This window comes from Pyrus communis, chromosome 10 (assembly GCF_963583255.1).
Source record: "Pyrus communis chromosome 10, drPyrComm1.1, whole genome shotgun sequence".
NCBI classification, from domain to species: domain Eukaryota; kingdom Viridiplantae; phylum Streptophyta; class Magnoliopsida; order Rosales; family Rosaceae; genus Pyrus; species Pyrus communis.
The window spans coordinates 20,840,888-20,864,327 of record NC_084812.1 but is presented as its reverse complement, the minus strand read 5'-3'; the positions used below and the strand labels follow the sequence as shown (position 1 = coordinate 20,864,327).

Below are 23,440 nucleotides of genomic sequence, written 5' to 3'. Positions count from 1 at the left end.
CACATCGCCCAGGGGAGTGATCCTTATATGTATGTTCCCATCCCTACCTAGCACGAGGCCTTTTGGGAGCTCACTGGCTTCGGGTTCCATGGGAACTCCGAAGTTAAGCGAGTAGCGCGCGAGAGCACTCCTATGATGGGTGACCCATCGGGCAAGTTCTCGTGTGAGTTCCCAGAAACAAAACCGTGAGGGCGTGGTCGGGGCCCAAAGCAGACAATATCGTGCTACGGTGGTGGAACAGGCTCAGGAAGTGGTCCCCCCCAGGTTGCGGTGGAGTTGGGCCCAGGAAGTGGTCATGCCTGGGCCGGGATGTGACACTCAGTATTGTCAAGTGATAGATTAGCACCACACAAGTTTTATCGTAAACTTGAGCTTAACGAACTTCCATAAGAGTTGTCAAATTTGGAAACACCAACAAAATTTAAAAAAAAGAGACATTTTTATTTTGATGCAAGAATTAAAAAACAAAAACAAATATGAATTGCTATTAACACTCTAAAAATTTGATAAATATATGCTTTTTTCTTCTAATTATAGAAAATTTGAAGTGCTTTTAAAATGTCAATAACAATTCTTGAATAGGTAATACATTTTTTTTAAAAGAGTAAAGTTGGATTTTATACGATCATCACTAACTAAAGTAATTTAATAAGTAGGTTTGTGGATGAAGTTAGGTTGAACTGGGGTTGTGATTTGTGTTTACCATTTTAGTTTTTTTTTTTTTTTTCCAAGATTAAGCTTCAAGTTTTAATGTTATTTTGATATAAAATTATTAAAATAATACAATTTTTAAGACATAACCGTCATAACACATGATAAGATTGCCGTGATAATGTCACTCAGCATTGTCAAGTGATAGATTAGCACCACACAAGTTTTATCGTAAACTTGAGCTTAACAAACTTCCACAAGTGTTGTCCATTTTGGAAACACCAACATAATTAAAAAAAAAGGAGACATTTTTGTTTTGATGCAAGAATTAAAAAACAAAAACAAATATGAATTGTTATTAACACTTTAAAAATTTCATAAACATATGCTTTTTTCTTCTAATTATAGAAAATTTGAAGTGCTTTTAAAATGTCAATAACAATTCCAGAAAAGGTAATATATTTTTTTTAAAAGAGTAAAGTTGGATTTTATACGATCATCACTCACTAAAGTAATTTAATATGCAGGTTATTAAATAAAGTTAGGTTGAACTAGGGTCATGATTTGTGTTTACCATCTTAGTTTTTTTTTTTTTTTTTCAAAAATTATGCTTGAAGTTTTAACGTTATTTTGAAATAAAATTAGAAAAATAATACAATTTTTAAGACATAACCGTCATAACACATGATAAGATTGCCGTGATAATGTCACTCAACATTGTTAAGTGATAGATTAGAACCAGACAAGTTTTATCGTAAACTTGAGCTTAACCAACTTCCACAAGATGTCACATCCCGGTCCCGGCCCGGGATGTGATGACACAACCCGACCGAAATCAAGGCATGCTGGCAGTCATGTGAGGGTGATGTAGCCATGTGTACAATGTAGAAGCAATAATAATAATAAAAATGCGAATAAATAAAAATCAACTACTAGCAGTACTAGCTAAGATAACATGCTAGTGCGAGATTAAGTGTGATAACACAACCAGAGCATAAGTAGCCTAAGTGAAGTTCAGTAGGACAATTACGAATTATACAACACCCAAAGGCAATCCTACAATGGTGATAATCTATCAAAGCTGCCGTGGATTCCTCGCAAGCCACCAAAAAACACTCCTAACTAGAACCTGGAGGGGCGCAAAACAGAAAGTGTGAGTGGGCAAAAATAAAGCTTTTCAAAATCATTTCATTTCTCGAAAGTTCTAACCCATCGCCGTAAAACCTGTATAATTTCCCAGAAAATAGAATATATATATCTATAACACAACCATGCTCAGAATAGCAAAATTCACCAATATGCCATGTCAAATATCTCAGCATAAAAAATATGTAAGCCTGGTGATATAAATCAATGCAAATGATATGTTAGCCGGAGTCACCTAACGTGACCTGTACGGCTGAATCTAGAGCTTATCCATCTAGCCGGAGTCACCTAACGTGACCTATATGGCTCAAATCCACATCTCAACAAATATACCTGCACACGAGTCAGAACTACCTAAAGTGGTCTGTACGACATGACTGGGTGTAAATAAATACGCTCAAGTGCTACGATCACGTGAAGATTGTGCGAATATTTGCGGGTCACCTATGAGTCGGAACCACCTATAGTGGTCTGTACGACAAGACTGTGCACCTAACTTAGATCCAAGTTGAGCGTATGGTGCAGGAGGTGAACATCACGTGAAGGACTGTGCCCTAACCACGAACGGGAGCACTAACACCAGGGTGCAAGTTTATGAGCTCTTAATGCATCTCACATAATCTTCAATGTCACAACCATAATCTATAAACTTACTTAGCACTTACCTGTGTGTCCGCAACACCAATCATAAATATATGCAACTACTAATGCACGATTAAAATAGGTAGATACTTTGCATGACATTTCAAACATAATTCATTTAAATCGATTTATGGGAAAAATCTCAAGTATATAGGTATATATAGAAAACCAAAAGCCCACTCTCTGGTATGTGGAAGGGTCGTAACCCCCAAGCCTCGATTGACTGCGCTTGTCCTCAGGATATGTCTCACCTATATGCGAAATAACTATAAAAACGTTAATTTAAAGTACATAACCAAAATTAGGTAATAACTTCTCATACATAGCTCAACTGGGGTGTTTGAATATACCAACGTGATCTACTCAACACCACGAACATCCCCATATTTTAAAAAAAAAAATTTGGACATCCCATGTGCCGGCCAAGGCAAGGCCGGACGCGCCCCCACGCACGGCCACGTGCCTGGCATGCCTAACAGTAACCGTTAACGCCGTTAAGAATATTCCGTTAAAACTAGAATATGCCATTATTTTTACTTGACGGCGTCAGAATATTCTGTCAACTTTGATGGAATATTCTCCTCCTTCTTTCTTGGTTTGCCAAGGTCCGGCGCCAGTGACCTCTGCGACCGCCGGTTTCTGGAAAAACTTTAAACTTCAATAACTCTTCCATTTTTCAACCAAATCTCATGAAATTTTCACCAAAATAAAGCTCTAAACGAATAGAACATATTGTTACCACTTTTATGACTTAAAACCCACAGAAACTCGCCGGAAAATCCTTTGATATTCCGATCACCTCTGCAACTCGTCAACCCGAGCTTTCCGACATCCAAAATCTTCCAAAATTACTCCTCGAGCATTGTGAAGATGTTCTAAGGTTCACTATAACCTTAAAACTCGATGAAACCTCTGCGATTACGACTGCATGAATAGTGCACCAAATCGGAAATTCTTGGTTCTTGGGTTTCCGAAGGTTTCACATCCAACCAAAGGTATGGATCGACTCTTGAGCTTGAAAGGAGTCCAAAAATACCAACAACGATCTCCATCCGTGACTGGAGAGTTGGCTTCGAAGTTGTCCGTACAATTGTACGGAAATGGAAAAACAATTCGAGAGAGAGGAGATAGAGAGTACACGGGTTGAGGGTGGGTGTGTGTGTGTGTGGTCCTCGTTGGGTCACCAACCAAAACAAAACCTTAAGTCCTTTAGTTCTAATTGGGTCCAAACAAGTTGGACTAAACTTATTTGGTCCACAACCAAAGTTCATGTCACACAACGCCATTTAACATTCAAGGGTAAAATCGTCATTCCACGCTAGCAAGGATAAAATAATATACCCATTCGGGACGGGCTGTCACATGTGACACAAGAGCTGTCCATTTTGGAAACACCAACATAATTAAAAAAAAAAAAGAGACATTTTTGTTTTGATGCAAGAATTAAAAAACAAAAACAATTACCAATTGTTAATAACAATCTAAAAATTTCATAAATATATGCTTTTTTCTTCTAATTATAGAAAATTTGAAGTGCTTTTAAAAATGTTAATAACAATTCCCGAAAAAGGTAATATGTTTTTTTTTTAAAAGAGTAAAGTTGGATTTTATACGATCATCACTCGCTAAAGTAATTTAATAAGCGAGTTATTAAATAAAGTTAGGTTGAACTGGGGTCGTGATTTGTGTTTACCATCATATTTTATGTTTTCCAAAATTATGCTCCAAGTTTTAACATTATTTTGAAATAAAATTAGAAAAATAATACAATTTTTAAGACATAACCATCATAACACATGATAAGATTGCCGTGATAATATCACTCAGCATTGTCAGGTGATAGATTAGAACCACACAAGTTTTATTGTAAACTTGAGCTTAACCAACTTTCACAAGATGTCACATCCCGGTCCCGGGCCGGGATGTGACACAAGAGCTGTCCTTTTTGGAAACACCAACATAATTAAAAAAAGAGACACTTTTGTTTTGATGCAAGAATTAAAAAACAAAAACAAATATCAATTGTTAATAACACTCTAAAAATTTCATAAATATATGTTTTTTTCTTCTAATTATTGAAAATTTGAAGTGCTTTTAAAACGTCGATAACAATTCCTGAACAGGTAATATATTTTTTTTAAAAGAGTAAAGTTGTATTTTATACAATCATCACTCACTAAAGTAATTTAATAAGCGGGTTTGTAGATGGAGTTAGGTTGAATTGGGGTTGTGATTTGTGTTTACCATTTTGGTTTTTTTTTTTTTTTTCAAAAATTATGCTTCAAGTTTTAATGTTATTTTGAAATAAAATCAGAAAAATAATATAATTTTTAAGACATAGCCGCCATAACACATGATAAGATTGCCGTGATAATGTCACTCAGTATTGTCAAGTGATAGATTTGTACCACAAAAGTTTTAACCTAAACTTTAGGTTAAGAAACTTCCACAAGAGCTGTCCATTTTGGAAACACCGTCATAATTAAAAAAAAAAAAAAAAGAGACATTTTTGTTTTGATGCAAGAATTAAAAAACAAAAATAAATATGAATTGTTAAAATTTCATAAATACATGTTTTTCTCTTCTAATTATAGAAAATTTGAAATACTTTTAAAACGTGGATAACAATTCTCGAACAGGTAATATATATTTTTAAAAGAGTGAAGTTGGATTTCATACTATCATCACTCACGAAAGTAATTTTGTAAGGTTTTGACCGGCGGACCGTCTATATAAACAGACTCTTCTTCTCTCGTAGCATATCACATTGTCGCATTGTCCCCTAAAACGCTTTCTGTATAAAACCACCAAGTCAAAAAATTTCTGGAAAAAACAATTTAATTCTCGAAAGTAAATCTCTGTCTCGCCCCGTCAGCTTTTTCATTTTTCCAAAACCCAGGACGTCTAAATTCCAATCATCACGTAAAAACGCGCTTACTAATCAGACAATTAATCAAACCCAAATGCCGGTGGCGGTTGTTACGGCGTTCTTCCTGCGGCGGTGCACCCCATCCTGCGTTCGCGTCGGGTGTGGTTCTGGGAAAAAATGGGTTTGAGTCCGGCCTCGGGCGGCGGTGCTGTGGGTGGTGGTTGTGCGAATGGTGGGGGTAGTAGCGGTGGCACCTGCTGCAACATGAGCGTGAAGCGCAGGTGCAGGTGGAGGTGTCTGATCTCGTCGGGGTTGGTGTTCTTCTTGGGGTGCTTCGTGTTGTTCGGATTATTCGCCACGGTTTATGTCTGGTTCGCCTTCCCGCCGTATTATGCTCGGGCGGCGTTGGCCTCTCCCTCCATGCTTGGGTGTCAGGAGGACAATGAAGGTTCATGGTCTCTTGGTATTTTCTTCGGAGACTCTCCTTTTTCCCTCAAGCCCATTGAAGCTGTAAGATTTCTTCTTTTTCTTTTTAACAGTATGGGGTGTGTATATTTTGAGTATTTTTTATTTTTAAATTTTAGTTTGGTTTTGGGTTTTGTGGGTTTGGCTTGGAATTTTCAATTTGGTCTTCTATGAATTGGCCTCGCTGGAAGTGTGGGTTTTTCCTGAGTATTAAATTATTAAATTTTTTTAGTTCTGGGAGGAATAGTTCTGCAAGCCAACTCTTTTATCTTAATTTTATTTTGTTAGTTTGGATTTTGTTTTTGTTTTTTCAAATATTTTGTTAAATTATGGATTTTTGGAGATTTGAATTTTGAAACTGGGTTGGATTTTGGTGCAGATGGATGTATGGAGTGACAAAACTGCAGCTTGGCCCGTGGCAAACCCTGTTGTGACTTGTTCTTCTGTTTCTGATGCTGGTTTCCCAAGTAATTTTGTTGCTGATCCTTTCCTTTATGTCCAGGTATTAGCTCTGCCCTTCAAATATTTTGGTTTTTTATACAGTTCTAATGTATGATTGATTGCATGTCAATTTGGTACTGATATGAAGAATTCGAAGACCAATCTACTGTACAATATTGTCCAGAACTTGAAATTTCGTGAGCTTGTATATTTTACACATTGAGTGATGGTTACTGCAGTGTATTTAGGCCGTGTTTCTCATAAAACTCTGAGGATTAAATGATTTCATGCTTAGAGCTTAAATGGATATGGTAGGGTCCAAGTTATAACCAATTTTCCTTGGGTCAAAGGTAGAGGGCTGGAATAGGGATTTGGTACACTTAAGTTGTAAGGTTTCAACAATACTTTTTCTTCTCATGTTTGTAGCAACAGCGATAACAAGTTTAAGCGAGCAGGTGATATCGTTTTGTAAAGACTTTAGTCATGTTGATGGAGTTTGAATTGTTAGGTTGTGCATTCATTTGATTATTTTGCATTAACATCTCTGAAGCCCATGATTGTGACAGAGGCAATCCAGATTATTTTGAGTTATGCCTTACCTCACTGTTCTGACGAACGTTGATTGTAGGCCTTCTAATTTTGTTTGTCAATATGGAATTAGGGAGTTCTGGAGCATTACACCCTGTGTGGCTGATAGTAATTGAAAAAGATTTTTATTGGTTCTCGGTTGAGAAAATGAACCTGTATTAATGCTTCAGTAGGTAACTTATATGCATTTGGAAAGCATGGACATGATGGTGACCGTGAACTAGTGAATGTTTCGATCTTGTGCCGTATCATTTTCAATTGATTTTGTTTACCTTACAATAATCTAATTCTTATGAGTATTTTCACTTCAGACATTAACCATAATGGATGCCATAAATTTTCTGTAGTTATTCTCTATACTAGAAGTTTCTGTGTTTTGCGTTTGAAGTTTATCCAATATGCTTCAAAAGCCTAATGATGACTTTAAGTTTTTGTGGCCCTTATGATAGGAGCCTTGGAGGTTTCCTTTGTGTTGGATTTAAATATACCATCCGAAAATTGGTAATAGTTTACATTACAACACAAGATACTATGACTATGTTGCTATATGGCAATGATTTTTTGGGAAACTGATACTTCTCTGATTACGCCTTTTGTAAAAAATTGAGAAATAGAGATTTTGAGAATGTATCCTTGTCTTGAATACTTAAGATCTATTACTTGTCTGCTGGAATCATCTTCATGTGCTAAGTCTCTGTGAATATATTAAGCATCTCCCCTTTTCTAATTGCTGGCTGGTTGCAATTTTATTGAACATTGCGAATACTACTGCTTTTGGTCAAAACGCCCCATTGTTGGATGCTGGCTACTGTTCGGTTAACATTTGTCTTCCTGTATTTCTTGTGTCATAACTCATACGCACTTAATGTAGAATGATAATTCTTGTCAGATTCAATCTTCTGAAAGCACCGATATTCTTTGTCATCTCTGTGCTCAATGTGAAACTGATAATTCTTCTCATCTCTGAAAGCACTGATATTCTTATTTCACATGTTTTCATTATGTTCCAATACTATATAATATATTGCATTCTATTTTGTAGTTTATGATGAAATTATATATATTTCAAGTATAAGCACACTTATTTAAACGAAATATGATAGATTTACTTAAATCCGCCTATTCCGCCTAGGCGCTAGGGCCCAGCCCGCTGCCCGACTAGCACTTATTGTCTTTTAAAAACTTGGCTCAATCTGTTGGTGTCATGGAGCCAGGTTGTAGTAAGGAGAGGTATGTGGTGGACATTAAGTGCATGATGGATGTGGTTGATGTGGTTATTGATGGGTCATATAATTTCAAACTTCATTCATACACCATTTGACGTTGTGCTATGGGTGTGATTGGTTGATTCCTCTTTCTCTAGCAAAACATGATTTTGAAAAGGATCCAAATGGTAGTAAGAGAGTCCCTCTTTGTTGCTAACATGGTGTTCCTTTTCTTTGCTGTATTGTTCTTGTGGCGAAAAAGACTTGCCTTTTGTCATTTTATTAATAGATTGTTTTGATATTGGTATCACCTGACTTTACTGGGTGCTGATCATATTGGATATTGGTACATTCGAGTAACTTGAAAAATATAAGACCCTGTTTGTATTCCGACAGTGCTTTGCCCGGGACCACCACTTACTAAAATTGTCATGATATTGTTGTCTACTTAGAGTGTAGTTGCCCTGAAAGGGACAGCCATTATAAGTTGTCATTGTAATTAATTTGTGTTTGATCCCTTAGGGCTTGTTTGGTATCCTATTTGAAAATTTTTATCATTTCCGAAAACATTTCTTGAAAACAATTTTTTTTTAGACTAAAAAATTTGATTGGTTTGCGATTTAAAATTTTTAAATCTTACGACTTAAACTAGTCAAAGAGGTCTAAAAAGAGGGGGGGTCGCAGGAGAGGGATAAAGAGGAGAGAGGAGGAAAGAAGGTAAGGGATAATTGAAGGAAAGAGAAAGAAGAGAGAGGATTGGACGAGATAGAGAGGAAGAGGAGTGAGAGAAAGAACCGAGAGAATGAAGAGAGCAGATTGGAGGAGAGACGAAAAAGGTAAAAAAAAAAAAAAAAGAGAGAAGAAAAGAGAGATAGATTTGGAGTGAGGGAGAAGGGAGAGAAAAAAAAGGAGTGAGTTTAAGTTTAAAAACTCTAAAAACTCACTTTTTATGTTTTTAAAGAATAGACTATATTTTTGAGTTAGTCTTGAGTCCAGTTTTTGAAAATAGTCCTACCAAACAAGTTTTTAAGGCCTAAAACTTGAAAATTGTTTTTGAGTTTAAAAAGTTGGATTCAAGTAGAGTACCAAACAGGCCTTTATATTTTCAAACTTAAGTCAAGGATCCATTTGCTTTGGGTGAAAAATCTTCCAAGAAAAACGATTTCCTTGATGAAAAAGGGTAATTTTTTATTGTTTGGCTTTGATAAAAAGGAAAATTACCATTTTATTTACTGCTGTTTTACATCTTTTCAATTTGACCAGTATGTGATTGTCTGTCACCATACACAACAACGACAACAACAACAAAGCCTTTTCCCACTAAGTGGGGTCGGCTATATGAATCCTAGAACACCATTGCGCTTGGTTCATTGTTTGTCACCATGAAGGACAGATATATTTTTTAAGACAGGCCCTCCTCCCTTCCCTCGTCATCCAGCGGGGAAAAATTACTTCCAGAACAAAAAATCAGAAGTTATTCGACGAGTTTTAACAATTTTCAATTTTTTCCTTTTGGGCAAGAACTGGTATTATGCTGACCAAGTTGCTTACAAAAATCCGGAATCTTGTCTCTGTTTTTTTTATTTTATTTATTTATTTATTTTTATTTATATATGTATATATATTTTATTTTTAAATTCAGCTGTACTATGATTCTCCCAGCTCATGGACCTTTTGGGACTGGTAGCAGTGTTTTTAGAATTACTTGGTTCATTCTACTCAACATCTCTGCTTCTTGTTTCAGGGAGATGCTTTTTACTTGTTCTATGAAACCAAGAATTCAATCACTTTGCAAGGAGATATTGGAGTCTCAAAAAGTATTGATAAGGGAACAACATGGCAGCAATTGGGCACTGCCTTGGATGAAGAGTGGCATCTCTCTTACCCGTTTGTCTTCAACTACCTTGGCCAAGTAAGAATGCATTTCTTTTTACGTGCACACCGGCCCAATAGATCCCATCACCAGCGTGAATGAAAGTAAATAACTGTAACAAATTATTTCTAAACAATTGTTCGATGCATCTTTGGCCAAGTTGCAGCTTAACAGGACACATTGATTGCAGGAAAAACAAAAAAAAAGAAAAAAAAAGCACCTATCACCTAATTTTCTGGGGTAAATTTGATATCTGTTGTATAACTTCTTTCTTATCGTTTCTCACAGATATATATGATGCCTGAGAGTAGCATGAAAGGGGAACTTCGTCTGTACCGAGCACTCAATTTTCCATTGCAATGGACTCTGGAGAAAGTGATCATGAAAAAGCCTCTTGTTGATTCTTTCATAATCAATTATAATGGAGCGTATTGGTTGTTTGGTTCAGATAACACTGGATTTGGCACCACAAAGAATGGACAATTGGAAATCTGGTATAGCAGCTCCCCTCTTGGTCCTTGGAAACCACACAAGAAGAATCCTATATATAATGGCGACAAAAGCTTTGGGGCTCGAAATGGAGGCAGACCATTTTTCTACAACGGAAATCTTTATCGTGTTGGTCAAGACTGCGGTGAAACATATGGGAGAAGAGTGCGCACCTTTAAGGTGGAAGTTCTTACCAAAGATGATTACAAAGAAGTTGAAGTTCCCTTGGGCTTGATAGAGCCAAGTAAGGGTCGCAATGCTTGGAATGGTGCTCGCTATCATCATCTAGATGTGCAGCAAATAAATACTGGTGAGTGGGTTGGAGTGATGGATGGAGACCGGGTACCATCTGGGGATTCAGTTCGGAGGTTTATTTTTGGTAGTGCTTCAGTTGCCGTTGTTGCTGTACTCATTATATTGCTGGGTGTTCTACTTGGAGCTGTGAAGTGCATGATTCCTCTCAATTGGTGCACTCACAACTCCGGGAAGCGGAGTGATGCGTTCTTGGCCTGGGAAAGGTCACATTTGTTTTCAGCCAAAGTGAGACGGTTTTGCAGCCGCATGAACAGAGGAGTTTCATTCCTCAGAGGTAGGATTAAACCTAGTACCTGTGCTGGAAGACTGGTTCTTGCTATAATTTTGGCATTTGGAGTTGCGGCTATGTGCACAGGGGTTAAATGTATCTATGGTGGTAGCGGTGCAGAAGAAGCTTACCAATGGAAAGGTCACTACTCGCAGTTCACCTTATTAACAATGACCTATGATGCTCGTCTCTGGAATTTGAAAATGTATGTTAAACATTATTCCAGATGTTCCTCAGTGCGAGAAATTGTTGTGGTGTGGAACAAAGGAATACCACCTAAAGTTAGCGATTTTGACTCCACAGTGCCAGTCAGGATCAGATTAGAGAAACAAAACTCACTGAATAATCGCTTCAAGTTGGATTCTTTGATAAAGACCCGAGCAGTTCTGGAGCTTGATGACGACATTATGATGACTTGCAATGATGTTGAGCGGGGATTCAGGATATGGCGTCAATACCCAGACCGTATTGTGGGTTTCTACCCCCGACTAATTGATGGGAGCCCGTTGAAGTATCGAGGTGAGAAATATGCCCGGACCCATAAAGGATATAACATGATTCTCACGGGGGCAGCTTTCATTGATAGTCAAGTAGCTTTCGAGAGGTATTGGGGAAAAGAAGCTAGCCAAGCAAGGGAATTGGTAGACAAATATTTCAACTGCGAGGACGTGCTGCTGAATTACTTGTATGCAAATGCTAGTGAATCCAAGAATGTGGAGTATGTGAGACCAGCATGGGCAATAGATACATCAAAATTATCTGGTGCTGCAATAAGCCGAAATACCAAAGTTCACTACCATATAAGGAGCAACTGCCTCCTGAAATTTTCTGAGATGTACGGAAGTTTGGCCGGGCGCAAGTGGAAATTCAATGGGCGGAAGGATGGTTGGGACGTATAGCGAGGGAGGTATGGTCGCTAGTCGCTTACAACTCGTGAATTTGTTAATCCTTGTCTCATCCTTTAGTAAACTTCTAGTAATTCCTTTTTATGCTCCTCCTCCCCCTCCCCTGTGAATTTCTTGTCGGGGAATTTAGTTATTAATAGATTTGAATTTTGATTAGTAAGATGTGCATTGTTTTTGTGTTTTTCGGATGTCTTGCTAGAAATTGATCTAGTATGTGTGTTTATCGTCTTGATTTTGGACGTCCCATGGCCTCTGCGCGGGGAAAGGTTTGCATTGTGACGTTACTGCGTTACATGTGGGTAAAACTACTTTGAGAGATGATGTTTTGCCAAATACTTTGATTGCATATTGCCGGAATGAATCATGAAAAAGGTGAACCGCTTTGTGTTTAATCGGATAACGGGATAAGTAGTGTGTACAAATTTGGGTGGAGGGTCTGGAGCATCAAAGGAAATTGTATAATGGTGCTTGATTGTATGATATGGTTGATTACTATAATTGAGTATGTTGTGTAAGATAGGAGAGAAACTTAACCGTTGTAAATGCATTTCAAGTTAATTTTTGGAGACGACGTTAATTGACTTGAAATACCATCACAGTATCATTCCCGTTGCATGAAAAATCTAATTATCCTGACCTTTATGGTTTTTTCCCTAAAAAGGGCATTATTGTCTTTATATAAATGGCATTGATGTACCATGGTTGTGATATAGTTACGAAATATAAATGGAACTGTCCGACCAAATCATGAATGAAACTGAATGTTTTGTTGGTCCAAAACTCTTCCAATTTAATGGGAAGTAAAATATTTATATTAATGGAAAGATGTATATAGTACTTAGTACTATCACCAATTGACGGTTATATATGCTCTTTGAACGCCAGTATACCAAATCCGTAAAATTATATACCCCCTTCGTTCTCAGAGCATGCGCCTGCGGCATGCTCTGAGAGAGGGGTAGCAGATTCAGACCTACGCTATCAAGACCGGGCTAATTTTGTCCAATGTGTACGTCGATAACACTCTTAGAGGGGTTATGCTGTTTGTGGGGTTATGAAATGTGTCCGCATGGTGTTTGATGAAAGTCCTCAGAGGGACTACGTTTATTCAGGGTTATGTTAAAATGGGGTTTCCGAGAGAAGGCGTTGAAGTGTTTTTCGATATGTGTGATGCTGAAAGGAGGGCGGATGAGATGACGTCGGTCATCGTTCTCTCTGCTTGCTCTAAACTGGGAGACTTGAGCTTGAGTAGGAAGATCGGTGGATACATTTATTAAAATGGGGTATGCCGATATGTTTTTATAGGCAATGCGTTGGTCGATATGTACTTGAAGTGTGGGGATGCCGACTTTGCAAGTAAAGTTTTCAATGAGATGCCTGTGAGAAATGTGGTTTTCTGGAATTCGATGATATCGGGTTTGGCACATCAAGGGAAATTTAAGGAGGAGTTGTACGTGTTCCGAGGGATGCAAAAAAGGGGTCTTGAACCAGATGAGGTGACATATATTGGAGTCCTTGCAGCATGTAGTCATGGAGGACTTGTCGCAGAGGATCAGAGGTATTTTAGGGAGATGTCAAGCGTGTACAAGCTCAGACCTCAGACGGAGCATTATGGCTGCACAGTTGACCTATTAGGCCGTGCCGGGTTAATAAACGAGGCCGAGGAGTTTGTTGAAAACATGCCAACTGAGCCTGATGCCTTTGTTTGGGGCGCCCTTTTGGGGCCTGTAGGATCCATGGAAAAGTAGAGCTTGCTGAAAGTGTGATGAAGGAACTAGTGAAGGTAGAGCCCGAGAGAGATGGCGCATATGTGCTCATGTCAAATATTCATTCCTCCGCAAATAGATGGAGGGATGCAGTGAAGTTGAGATGGGCGATGAAGGGAAAGAACGTGAAGAAAACTCCCTGGTGTAGTTCAATCGAGCTTGATGGTATTGTTCATGAATTCAAAGAGGGTGACAAATCACATAAAACAAGCAAAGGCATATACAAATTGCTGGAAGAGATTATGAGCCACGTAAAGAACCACGAGCTTTTGGCACACTGAACCTCATTCTTTTGATGATCGAGGCATAACTGAGAAGAACAAGTGTTCGAAGTTTGGCACATTGCAGATGGCTTGATCAATTTGGTCCCGTGGTTCAAAATCATGGGCTTTTCAGGAGCTATTGCATCTTCTGAGATGTAATTCATGTAAACCTACTGAGTAATTCATGTAAAGTTCATCTTGTAAACTATCAACTATACTTCATAATCCTCACAAAATTGTTTCAGTACTGGTATCACTTAATTTCACATAGTGTGCTGCATTTTTCGTAAATCAGTCCATTGTGCTGTTCTAGGATCTATGTTTTGTTCAGGCACAAGCTGCAATTTTGTTTTCTATGCATGTCATCACATAACAAATTTATGTTCTGATTTTATCCTGTTTTCTAACACTTTTCTCAACATTATTAGTGTAGATAATATTGTTTGTGAAAAAAAAGAAGCACTCTTCTCAACATCCAAGTTTTCCAAATTTTGCAATTGGGGGTTAAAGCATCAAGCACATAACAATACCATCCATCTAGTGCTTAAGATATTGCTTCCAAGTCCTTGTGGTATCCATAGCTAAAGAACACTGGAACTTTGTTGAAAGCTATATCTGGAATGTCAAAGTTTATGGTAATGGGAATTGATTTCAATACAGAAGGAAATGACAAACGCCCATCCTTTTTAGCTTCTTATACGTCCCTTTTTAGTCTGTTGATTCTGTTTGATTTTTTTTTTTTTTTTTTGTCAAAAATTCCGTTTGATTTATTCAATCCGATGACAAAAAATACATAAATGTGTGTCAAAAGCTAAAAATGGCAAGCAAGGGATGACGTGCATGCATATCCTAGTTGCCAAAGAGAAGACAGTTGAAGAAGGCAGAGGGCAATTATGGATGGAATCACACAATTAGTTTGCCTCCTACAAAGAGTAAAGTTTGGTGCCTGTAGAATTGCCTTAATTCGGCCATTATTATTATTAATTAATTTATCCGACAGTTTTGCCAACTGCCATAAGCTTTGGAAGCCATAATAATATATCAATTAACAAACATACACTTATTAAAATAATCTATGAAATCATGTCATAAGCGTCTGTTATACCGTGTTTGGGTTCTTGGAGGGGTGTCTACTATCTACGGTGGTAGACAAACACGAAACACCGATATCTTAAAACTCATTCGGTAACTATTTCGTTTTTAGTTTTTTAGGTAATACTAAATAAGAACGCTACTGAGAAGCTTTTCCTGCAAACAGTTGTAGTGCTCCCCACCTCTAGGCAAGTAATCCCACAGCCGAGGATTCTAGGTTATTTTTATTTGATGTTGAAAACCTTAACCTAGCTTCTAGATAGATACTTAAATTGATATGAACAATGACCTATGTGACATCAACAATTTAGTACCCTAACGGTAGGAATTTTGACATGAGTAATGTTAGGGAGACCAAATTTTTTAAACCAAATTTACAAACTAAATGATGTGGTTGTAGATGATTGGATTATTAATTAAATGTTGATTAACGTGCTTGTTTCTTATTGGTGACACATCATTTGGTTTGCAATTTTGTTTAAAAAAATTTGGTCTTCCTAACATTACCCTTTTGACATTGTATTTATGCCGTTGTGTAGACGTTTAAGGATTCGCGAGCACAACTAGTCATTGTGTAGTCAGGTAATGCGTTGGATTGCATCCTTCAATTTTTGCACACATAAAACTTTGAAACATAAAACAATTCAAGCCACATATGATGAGATATATAAGTGTAGGGAGTGTTCTTAAAATAAGTACACAATCTCATCACTTGAAATGTCACATACTTTAAAAAGCATATACTTTTTGTGTTTAACTTTATTCTCATTTAATATGCGACATGACGAAAGAGGGTGAGAGATTAAAAATTGACATTATTATTACATCTATAGATAGTTTTTCAGCAACACTTAGTTACCTTTTAACATGAGTAAAGAGACTAACCATAAAAATTTACTCTTAAATCCAAGAATTTTGTCACACCAAGTTTACTGTTCAGCAAATGGTAAAAGTAAAACCAGCACAAGAAAAAGTTACTCTTTTAAAAGAGTTGATTGGTATTAATCCAGTCCAAGCATGCAGGTTCATTTCATGCCTCCTTCCTAATAACTGTTGGTAGGTGGAAGAACTGCCGCTGCATATTGTCCGTCCAGAACCTCAATGAGCTTCCCAGCTATTGCACTTGCATACAAACAAGACCCTTCATACATCTGCATAATTCAAACCGAAACCCTAATTAATTAAAAACCAAAATTAAACCAAGTGAAACTAATCGTGAAATCATGTTTTTTCTTTCAATGTGTGTAACTTATTAGATTACGTTTGACATGTTTGTACTACGTACGTTCTTGATCCTTGTTAACGAAGTTTGAATTGATCTCATAAAAGAAAGAAAAACAAACCTTGGTATTGAAGAAGAAGCTGTAGGAATTGCCAATGTGGCCACCAGCAACATGATGAAGATCAAGCTGCAGCTCATCCAGAAGCCTGGACACAAACAACAACAGGTTGATCTTCTTCCTCTGGACCAGTTTAATGGTAACTTCATCGTCGACAATGCGGATATCAACCTCGGTGTCTTTGGATTTCCTTTGCAGCCACGAGCTCCGCAGAGAGCCATTGTTGTAGGACTGGTCATGAGGCTCACCAAGAGGCTGAATGTTGCAGCTCTCGTCATCTGCAGCGGCGGCAGCGCCATCATGCTCAGTCCTGTGCCTCTTGATCCTTTCTCTCCCACACCTTTTCTTCTCGACCAGCAGTTTAAGCTCTTCCACTGTCCTCAGAAGCTCGTTTATGTATTCAATTGCATCTCCCACAATTGATGCTCTATCATTCTTTCCAATTAATTGACCCCAGAAAAAGAAGTTAAGCAAAAGTATGATTATTACGGAAAACAAAAAACATAAAAAATTAGGAACTGCAAAACAACCGATATGCATTTTCTAGTATGGTTCGGAGTATCCTATGCACCGGGATTTTTGGTCGTTACGTCGTTGATCAATGATACAGTGGATGTGAAATTTGTGAATTTTATGTGCGTACCTTTGTTGGGTTTGGAACCAAATTCTTCAAGATATCGAACTTGCCATTCAATTGCTGTCTCCTTTGGCGCTCGGTAGCAAAGTGTTTGGTCCTTTTGAGATCTCTTCCTATCCCATTAGAAGCCATATCTCTTGAGAACTTCAAAACTCCTTTATCAAACTGCCTCCCAAGACTCCCATCTGGGTCATACAGAACTCCTCCTCCGCTTCCGTCTCTGTCATCGCCGCCGCTACTGAACAACGACCCGTGTCCTGAGCCAGGTAAGGTGTACCCATGCGGCGGGGACTGAAGCAACTCCCTGAATAATGGCGGCTGTGGAGGGAGGTTCAAGTGGAGAAGCGGGTCATAGAGGACGGAAGAAGGCGTCCCCTGTGGGGTGTCAACCGCGCTGGGGAGGTCTCCAAGGAGCCCAAAAGAGCTCGGAAAATTCGAGGTTTTTGGGAGGGGATTTGTGAAGGTGATGGATGAGTTTTGGAGAAGAGAGGAGGGGGAGCATCTGGGTAAGCTGAAAAGGTTGAGAAGGTCAGGTGGTTGTGGGTATAGAGTACAATTAGCAGAAGTAGTACCATCTGGGAATTGTTGCTGCATCTGATCATGAACGCCATGAATATTGGTGGTGTCCCAATTTGTTGGGTGCTCAAAAGACACCAAATGGGAATTGTTGATGTTGTTGTTATGGTCAGTATTGGTGGTGTATGAGTTATCGACACTGAACCCAAGTTCGTTTTGGAGCTCGATTTCCATGGAGGAATGATGATATTGGTGATGGTGAGGATGATAAAAAGGCTCTTCCATGGAGAGTCTGATGTTTGCTTCGACACCAAAGCCGGGGGTGGTGGTGTTGTGGTGGTGGGTGGTGTCTGACGAAGGCATGAGAACTTGTGGTGGTTGTTGTGGCGGTGGTTGTGGGGGAAGAGGGTTGAGGTCGAGCACGCTCTCTGCTGCAGATTCAGGGATGGAGTTTGGGTCAAAGTCGCATGCTACTGTGTCTTGATACAGTTTTGGTTTTGGTAAAAAACCGTGTCTCCTCCTTTTGCCTTTTATGAGTCCTTTATTTGTTCACAAAATCAAGAACTGGGGAAGATAGAGAGAGAGAGCGAGAGTGGTGGTAGGAGAAAGAAAGGACTGATTAAAACTGCAAACCTCTCTCCTCTCTGGAGTGAGAGAGGCAGAATTGTTTCTTTGTCATTATGTGCTCTCTCTTCCTTTTTCTTTGAGATTTTTCAATTGCGTTAAAAATCTTTTGGTCATTGTGTTTATAATTAAAACTTTATTTTGATCATTGTGTTTTCAATTCATTAATTTAGTGTTGGTTTGAGATTGGGTGCTTTCAATAAAAAGTAGCTTATTAAAAAATCTGAAGCATTAAATGTATTTGGTAAAACATAAAAAATAAATTTTTTTTTTAAAAAAAAAACTGCTATAAATAAAAGTAGACCATGCTTCTAAAAAAAATATTTTTTTTTCAAAACATAGTAATTACTGCTCATTTAATGAAATTTTTAAATAACAAGTATATTACCATATGTTTTACAAAATTACAATCTTTGCCCTTACATCATTATCCTTGACAATTATTATATCACATTAAATATTATATCATTTTTAGTTATTTAACATATTCAAAGCAATTTATAGAAAAATTTACCAAACACTCAGACACTATTTTTTAATTAAAAGTACTTTTACAAAAAAAAAGAAAAAAAAAGTTGCCATCAACAACTTTATTTTACAGCTGTTTATTCTCACAATATAACAGAAACAATTTTTTTAAAAAACACAACAATACTAAATTAGCCCTTAATCACTGTATTTCTCTAAGTTTGCAACTTGAGTCATGTTAAATTTTGTTTAAAATATTCATTAATCAAATTTTAAATTATAACAAATTTAGAATATATTTTAAAAGAGTAAATTGACAATTTTCCTCTTGAATTCTGGGGTTGGCATTCTGTTGGGGCCGCGGGGTGGCGGCGGTGAGTTTTTCCTTTAAATTATTGTAATTTTAAAATTGTTTGGAATAGGTGTGTTAGGTTGATATTTTACATATATTTTCTATTTCTTTTATCTAATATCTAGTCATGATTTTGATGTGTTTTGGGCGAACTTTATGGAAAATAAAACAATGTGAAAATAACGAGTTTGCGAAAATATATTTTCTACATTCAAATTGGGGGTAATTTTTCTGTGATTTCAATTGTTATTTCACATATTAATTTTATGAAAAAAAATTAAAAAAATAGTTTATAAATACGTGTTAATTAATAATTTTATTTTTCAAGCAATAAATTTTTGTTAGATTAAATGTTACATTAGCTATTGATGGGTTCGAACCCACGTCATTATGCAATGACTCAACTCCTTTTTATCACTGTGGTAAAGGGCCAATTGCCATATCAATTAACAATTGAGGCCACAAAGAAGTTATACTTAGTTTAGGCGCAAAAAAATTAATTCAAAAAATAACATGGATTTTATGGTTAAAATCGAGAAAATCCGAAGATTGTGCAGGTGAGCTGTGTTGGACCCATGCAAAATGTGGAAGATTTGGATTAGTGAAGTCTGCCCGATAATGTATATGGGCTGGTGTCAGTCACGGCACAACATACATCAACCCAGATTCTCAAAGATAATACTTGGGTCTCACTAGTGAGTACTATATATACTTATTTTTTATTTGGCTTGATAAAAAAATAAAATGTGTTTCTTGTTTTTAAAAGTTCAAAAAAAAAAAAAAATTAAATAATATATGCACTCTTTTTTTAAAACAATAAAAATATGTGTCAAAATATCATTAGACCAAATATTAAAAATGAGAATATAATGTAATCACTAGTGAATACCTAAATATTATCTTATTTCCAAGCTTATCAGATAGACTTTTCCAACACAACACACACAAAGTGTTAATGTTGGGTACTTTTATGCCCACATAATGGTGCAGGTTGGAAAAAAAGCCACGATAAGCTCAAGGTAAAGTCAAAGCCCAAGGAATATCAAGAAGCGCATCGTCTAAGGGGCTTAGAAAATGATACTCTTTAGTGCTAAAGTCGACCGCCGACTAGCGCAGCCTTACTGGTTATGTAAAGTGATTTTTTACCTCCAGAGGCACGGGAAAACTTGACAACTTTATAGTGCAAGGTTTCAAGGTAGTTTACTCAGACGTTAATTAGGCTACGTGGTGACTCACAATCAAGATTAGAGGCTTAGGATGAGACGTAAAGGTGGTGGAGACGTTCAGAGAGACGTTGTTGGATAACCGAGACCAAGCAAGGCGCTCAATACACATCACTTTGAAAAGACGTGCCATTTTGAAGAGCATCCTCTTGTAAGGAAGAGGATAACTGCAAAAACAAGATTTCATGTAAATTGTCAAGCGTTATTTATAGTCTTGAAATCAATACAATTCAAGCAACATAATAGATGTATAGTCCCGTTTTCAGGGAGAACTACTCAAATCTCTTAATCTTTTTCATTTTAGTCCATATCCCAGCCCACCAAAGATTTATTATTTCAATTTTTAACTGTAAATTTTCAACGTTAACAATAAGGGAAAGAGAAATCGAGAGCAAGGAGGAATAAACTAGAGTTCATAGCTTTGTTGCGAAAGGCAGTCGAGTTGGAATTTAGGTGTATTATTTCTATGTTTTCGAATTTTACTTGAGTGATATAGTATACTTGCAACTATCACGACAATACAATTAAACAATTATATACTTTTTATTATTTTAGAATTCATTAGAAATATTTTAATATGATTTTTAACAGAAAGTTAACGGAAGTAACTAAGATTGCAAACTCTGATAAACACATTGACCAAATCGGATGTGGAAACACAGTGATCAAAATAGATTTTAGCTATATAAACACAGTGATCAAAAAAGATTTTAACCCTTTCCAATTTGCCACATAGCAGCACTAGCTGGGAGTTTGTTACTGAGATTCGCATCAGTGTAGGGTCCAACCACAATCTCTATTCTGAAATTCTTGATTCTGCTCGCGCGATTTTGCACTTTCACCTAGATCTGGCATTTGTGTCGTTCTTTTATGTTCGTGTCGTTTTTGTGAGATACCCGATATCTTAATGGGTTATGTCGTGTAACATTTATTAAAGTAAACAAATAATATGACCGGATCTGAAATCGACCTGTTAATATTATCAGGTAATATGACTTAACCTATTAATCATTAAAAAATATATTTTAAATCAATAATTAATGAAAATGAAAAACAAAATTCGACCCAAAAATAATGGAAAGCATAATACTTGATTAGTATATTGTACTACATTGTCACATTAATATTACTTTAAAACATTAAAAAAAAAAACTTTTATACTCAAAATAAGAGTCTAATGTAAAGTCATTAGTACATTACTACAAACTACCAAATATTCAAGGATATGCAAAACAAGAGACTTGTACATTAGTGATTATGAATTTTATTTATTTTAAACTCCCTTAAAAATACTATTCATGAGGGTTTTGTATGGTTTTAAAAATTCAAACTACAATGTACCTATCCGCAAAGCATAGATGATGCGATCACGAGTGCTTGCATATTTCTCACATTTTTCGCACTTGTAAATAATTAGTATAATTTTCTTTTTAAATTTGTTTGGTATTTTTAAATTACTTTATTGTTCAATGCAATTGCAATTTCATACAACATCTTTAAAACATTTCAATCTCATACATTTATTATTATTTTCATTTCAATTTCATACATTCGTTAGAAAATCTGTTAAGTTAACCGTTAAGTGATGACGTGACAAATATGAGGTCCTCATTTATGCTGACGTGGCTGCCAAACATGTGTCACATGGCCAAACAATTAATAAAAAAAAATTAAAATTTTAAAATTTTAAAAATTAATTTTAAAAAAATCACAAATCTTCATCTTCCCTACCTTTTTTCCCACCACCACCCCTTTGCCTACCCGAGCTACCCCTTCTCCCACCACCACCCCCTTGCCCATCTGAGCCACCCTTCTCCCATCACCACCCCTATCCCCATCACTTCCGCACCTCATTCTTTAACCAAAAATCACAAATTCCCTATTTGCAATTAAACCCTAGATCCCAAATCCAAATAATTCAATTGGATGATGGGTCTCAGAGAAATCTCCAGCCCTAGTCATCTTTAGAGATGCCCGGAGCCCGAGTTGAGCACTTTATCGATCTCTAAAACGTCGTCGTTCATGGGCGCAGTGTCAAGGTTGATGGTTGGGTCAAGCTTGAAGGGGTCGGGTTTGAAGATTGGGTGCTAGGAGCTCGAGTTAAGCTCCTTATCGGATTGCGTGATTGCGGAGTCACTGAACTTATCCAAGTTGAGTGAGTCATTTGGAGCTGAGTCGGTGGTGGCGATGAGTCGTCTGGTGAGGTGAGGGTGTTTAGGTGGTCGTCTTGTGTGAGAACAACGACGAAGGGACGGCAAAGAGTGAGCAAAAGCTACTGGCTGACATAGGAGGCTAGGGTGAAAGGCACCACTTGGAAGAAGAAATTGAGGCAAGGGTTTGAGGTGGTGATGAAGGTGGGGAAAAAATTGGGGGTTTCTAGGTTGCTTGGGGCTTTGCGGATGAGGAAATTGATGGTGGTGGTGTTGTTGTAGGGAGCAGCTTAGTGTGGAAGTGATGGGGGAAATGGGTGGTGATGGGGGATGGTGGTGGTGCTGGAGGGAGAAGCTTGGTGCGGAAGTGATGGGGAATGGGGTGGTGATGTGGGATGGTGGTGGTGTTGGAAGGAGAAGCGTGGTGTTGGAAGGAAAAGCGTGGTGTGGAAGTGATGGGGGAAGATGTGGTTATGGGGGACGGGGTTGGGGGTTGGTTACGGAAGAAGGGGTGGCTCAAGTAGGCAAGGGGTGGTGGTGGGAAAGGGGTGGGGAAGATGAAGAATTTGTACTTTTTTTAATTTTTTAATTAATTATTTTAATATGTTAATATTCAAATTAGATATTAATTTTTTATTAATTGTTTATGCCACGTGGCACACGTTTGGTAGCCACGTCAACATAAATGAGGCTGGGCGTCAAGCTCCACCGCTGCCCATCGAATCAGGGACTGTGCCGCCCGCCAATGCAGTCGCCTTCTCTGAAGCTGGGCCGTCCCAAGTAGCCCCACCGGCCCCTTCACTTCATATTTGTCATGTCATCACTTAACGGTTAACTTAACAGATTTTCTAATGGATGTATGAAATTGAAATGAAAATAATAATAAATGTATGAGATTGAAATGTTTTAAGAATGTTGTATGAGGTTGCAATTGCACCGAAACCTGAGGGGGTAAAATGTAATTTATCCTATAATTTTAATCTCACTCTTTACCTATAGTATACCATAAAAATAAATAAATAAATAAAACTTAAAATTTTCAAATTTATATAAAGAATAATAATACAATAATACATATTTAATATGCCATATATACATATATAAAGCCAAAAATAATCCCAAAAAATTGTGGAGGTGACATGTAGATTTTTG

The 23,440-nt window shown here is 37.2% G+C and overlaps 2 protein-coding genes and 1 pseudogene across 2 annotated transcripts; 2 read left to right on the top strand and 1 right to left on the bottom strand.

The window, feature by feature from the left end:
• The first annotated feature begins 5,216 nt into the window (after positions 1 to 5,216).
• Positions 5,217 to 12,602, top strand: LOC137747318 (glucosamine inositolphosphorylceramide transferase 1-like). Its single transcript, XM_068487410.1, has 4 exons — positions 5,217 to 5,818; positions 6,153 to 6,275; positions 9,752 to 9,919; positions 10,169 to 12,602. Exons 1-4 carry the CDS (start codon positions 5,486 to 5,488, stop codon positions 11,849 to 11,851), a joined length of 2,307 nt encoding a protein of 768 aa, XP_068343511.1. The 5' UTR covers positions 5,217 to 5,485; the 3' UTR covers positions 11,852 to 12,602.
• LOC137747976 (pentatricopeptide repeat-containing protein At4g14820-like) lies at positions 12,103 to 14,131 on the top strand (annotated as a pseudogene).
• A 1,890-nt stretch (positions 14,132 to 16,021) lies between these two features.
• LOC137747975 (transcription factor bHLH91-like) lies at positions 16,022 to 18,150 on the bottom strand. The gene is made up of 4 exons (XM_068488096.1): positions 18,105 to 18,150; positions 16,962 to 17,998; positions 16,322 to 16,753; positions 16,022 to 16,129 (listed from the first exon to the last, which is right to left on the bottom strand). The coding sequence occupies exons 1-4, from the start codon at positions 18,148 to 18,150 to the stop codon at positions 16,022 to 16,024; spliced, it is 1,623 nt and encodes a 540-aa protein (XP_068344197.1).
• Between the last annotated feature and the right edge of the window lie 5,290 nt (positions 18,151 to 23,440).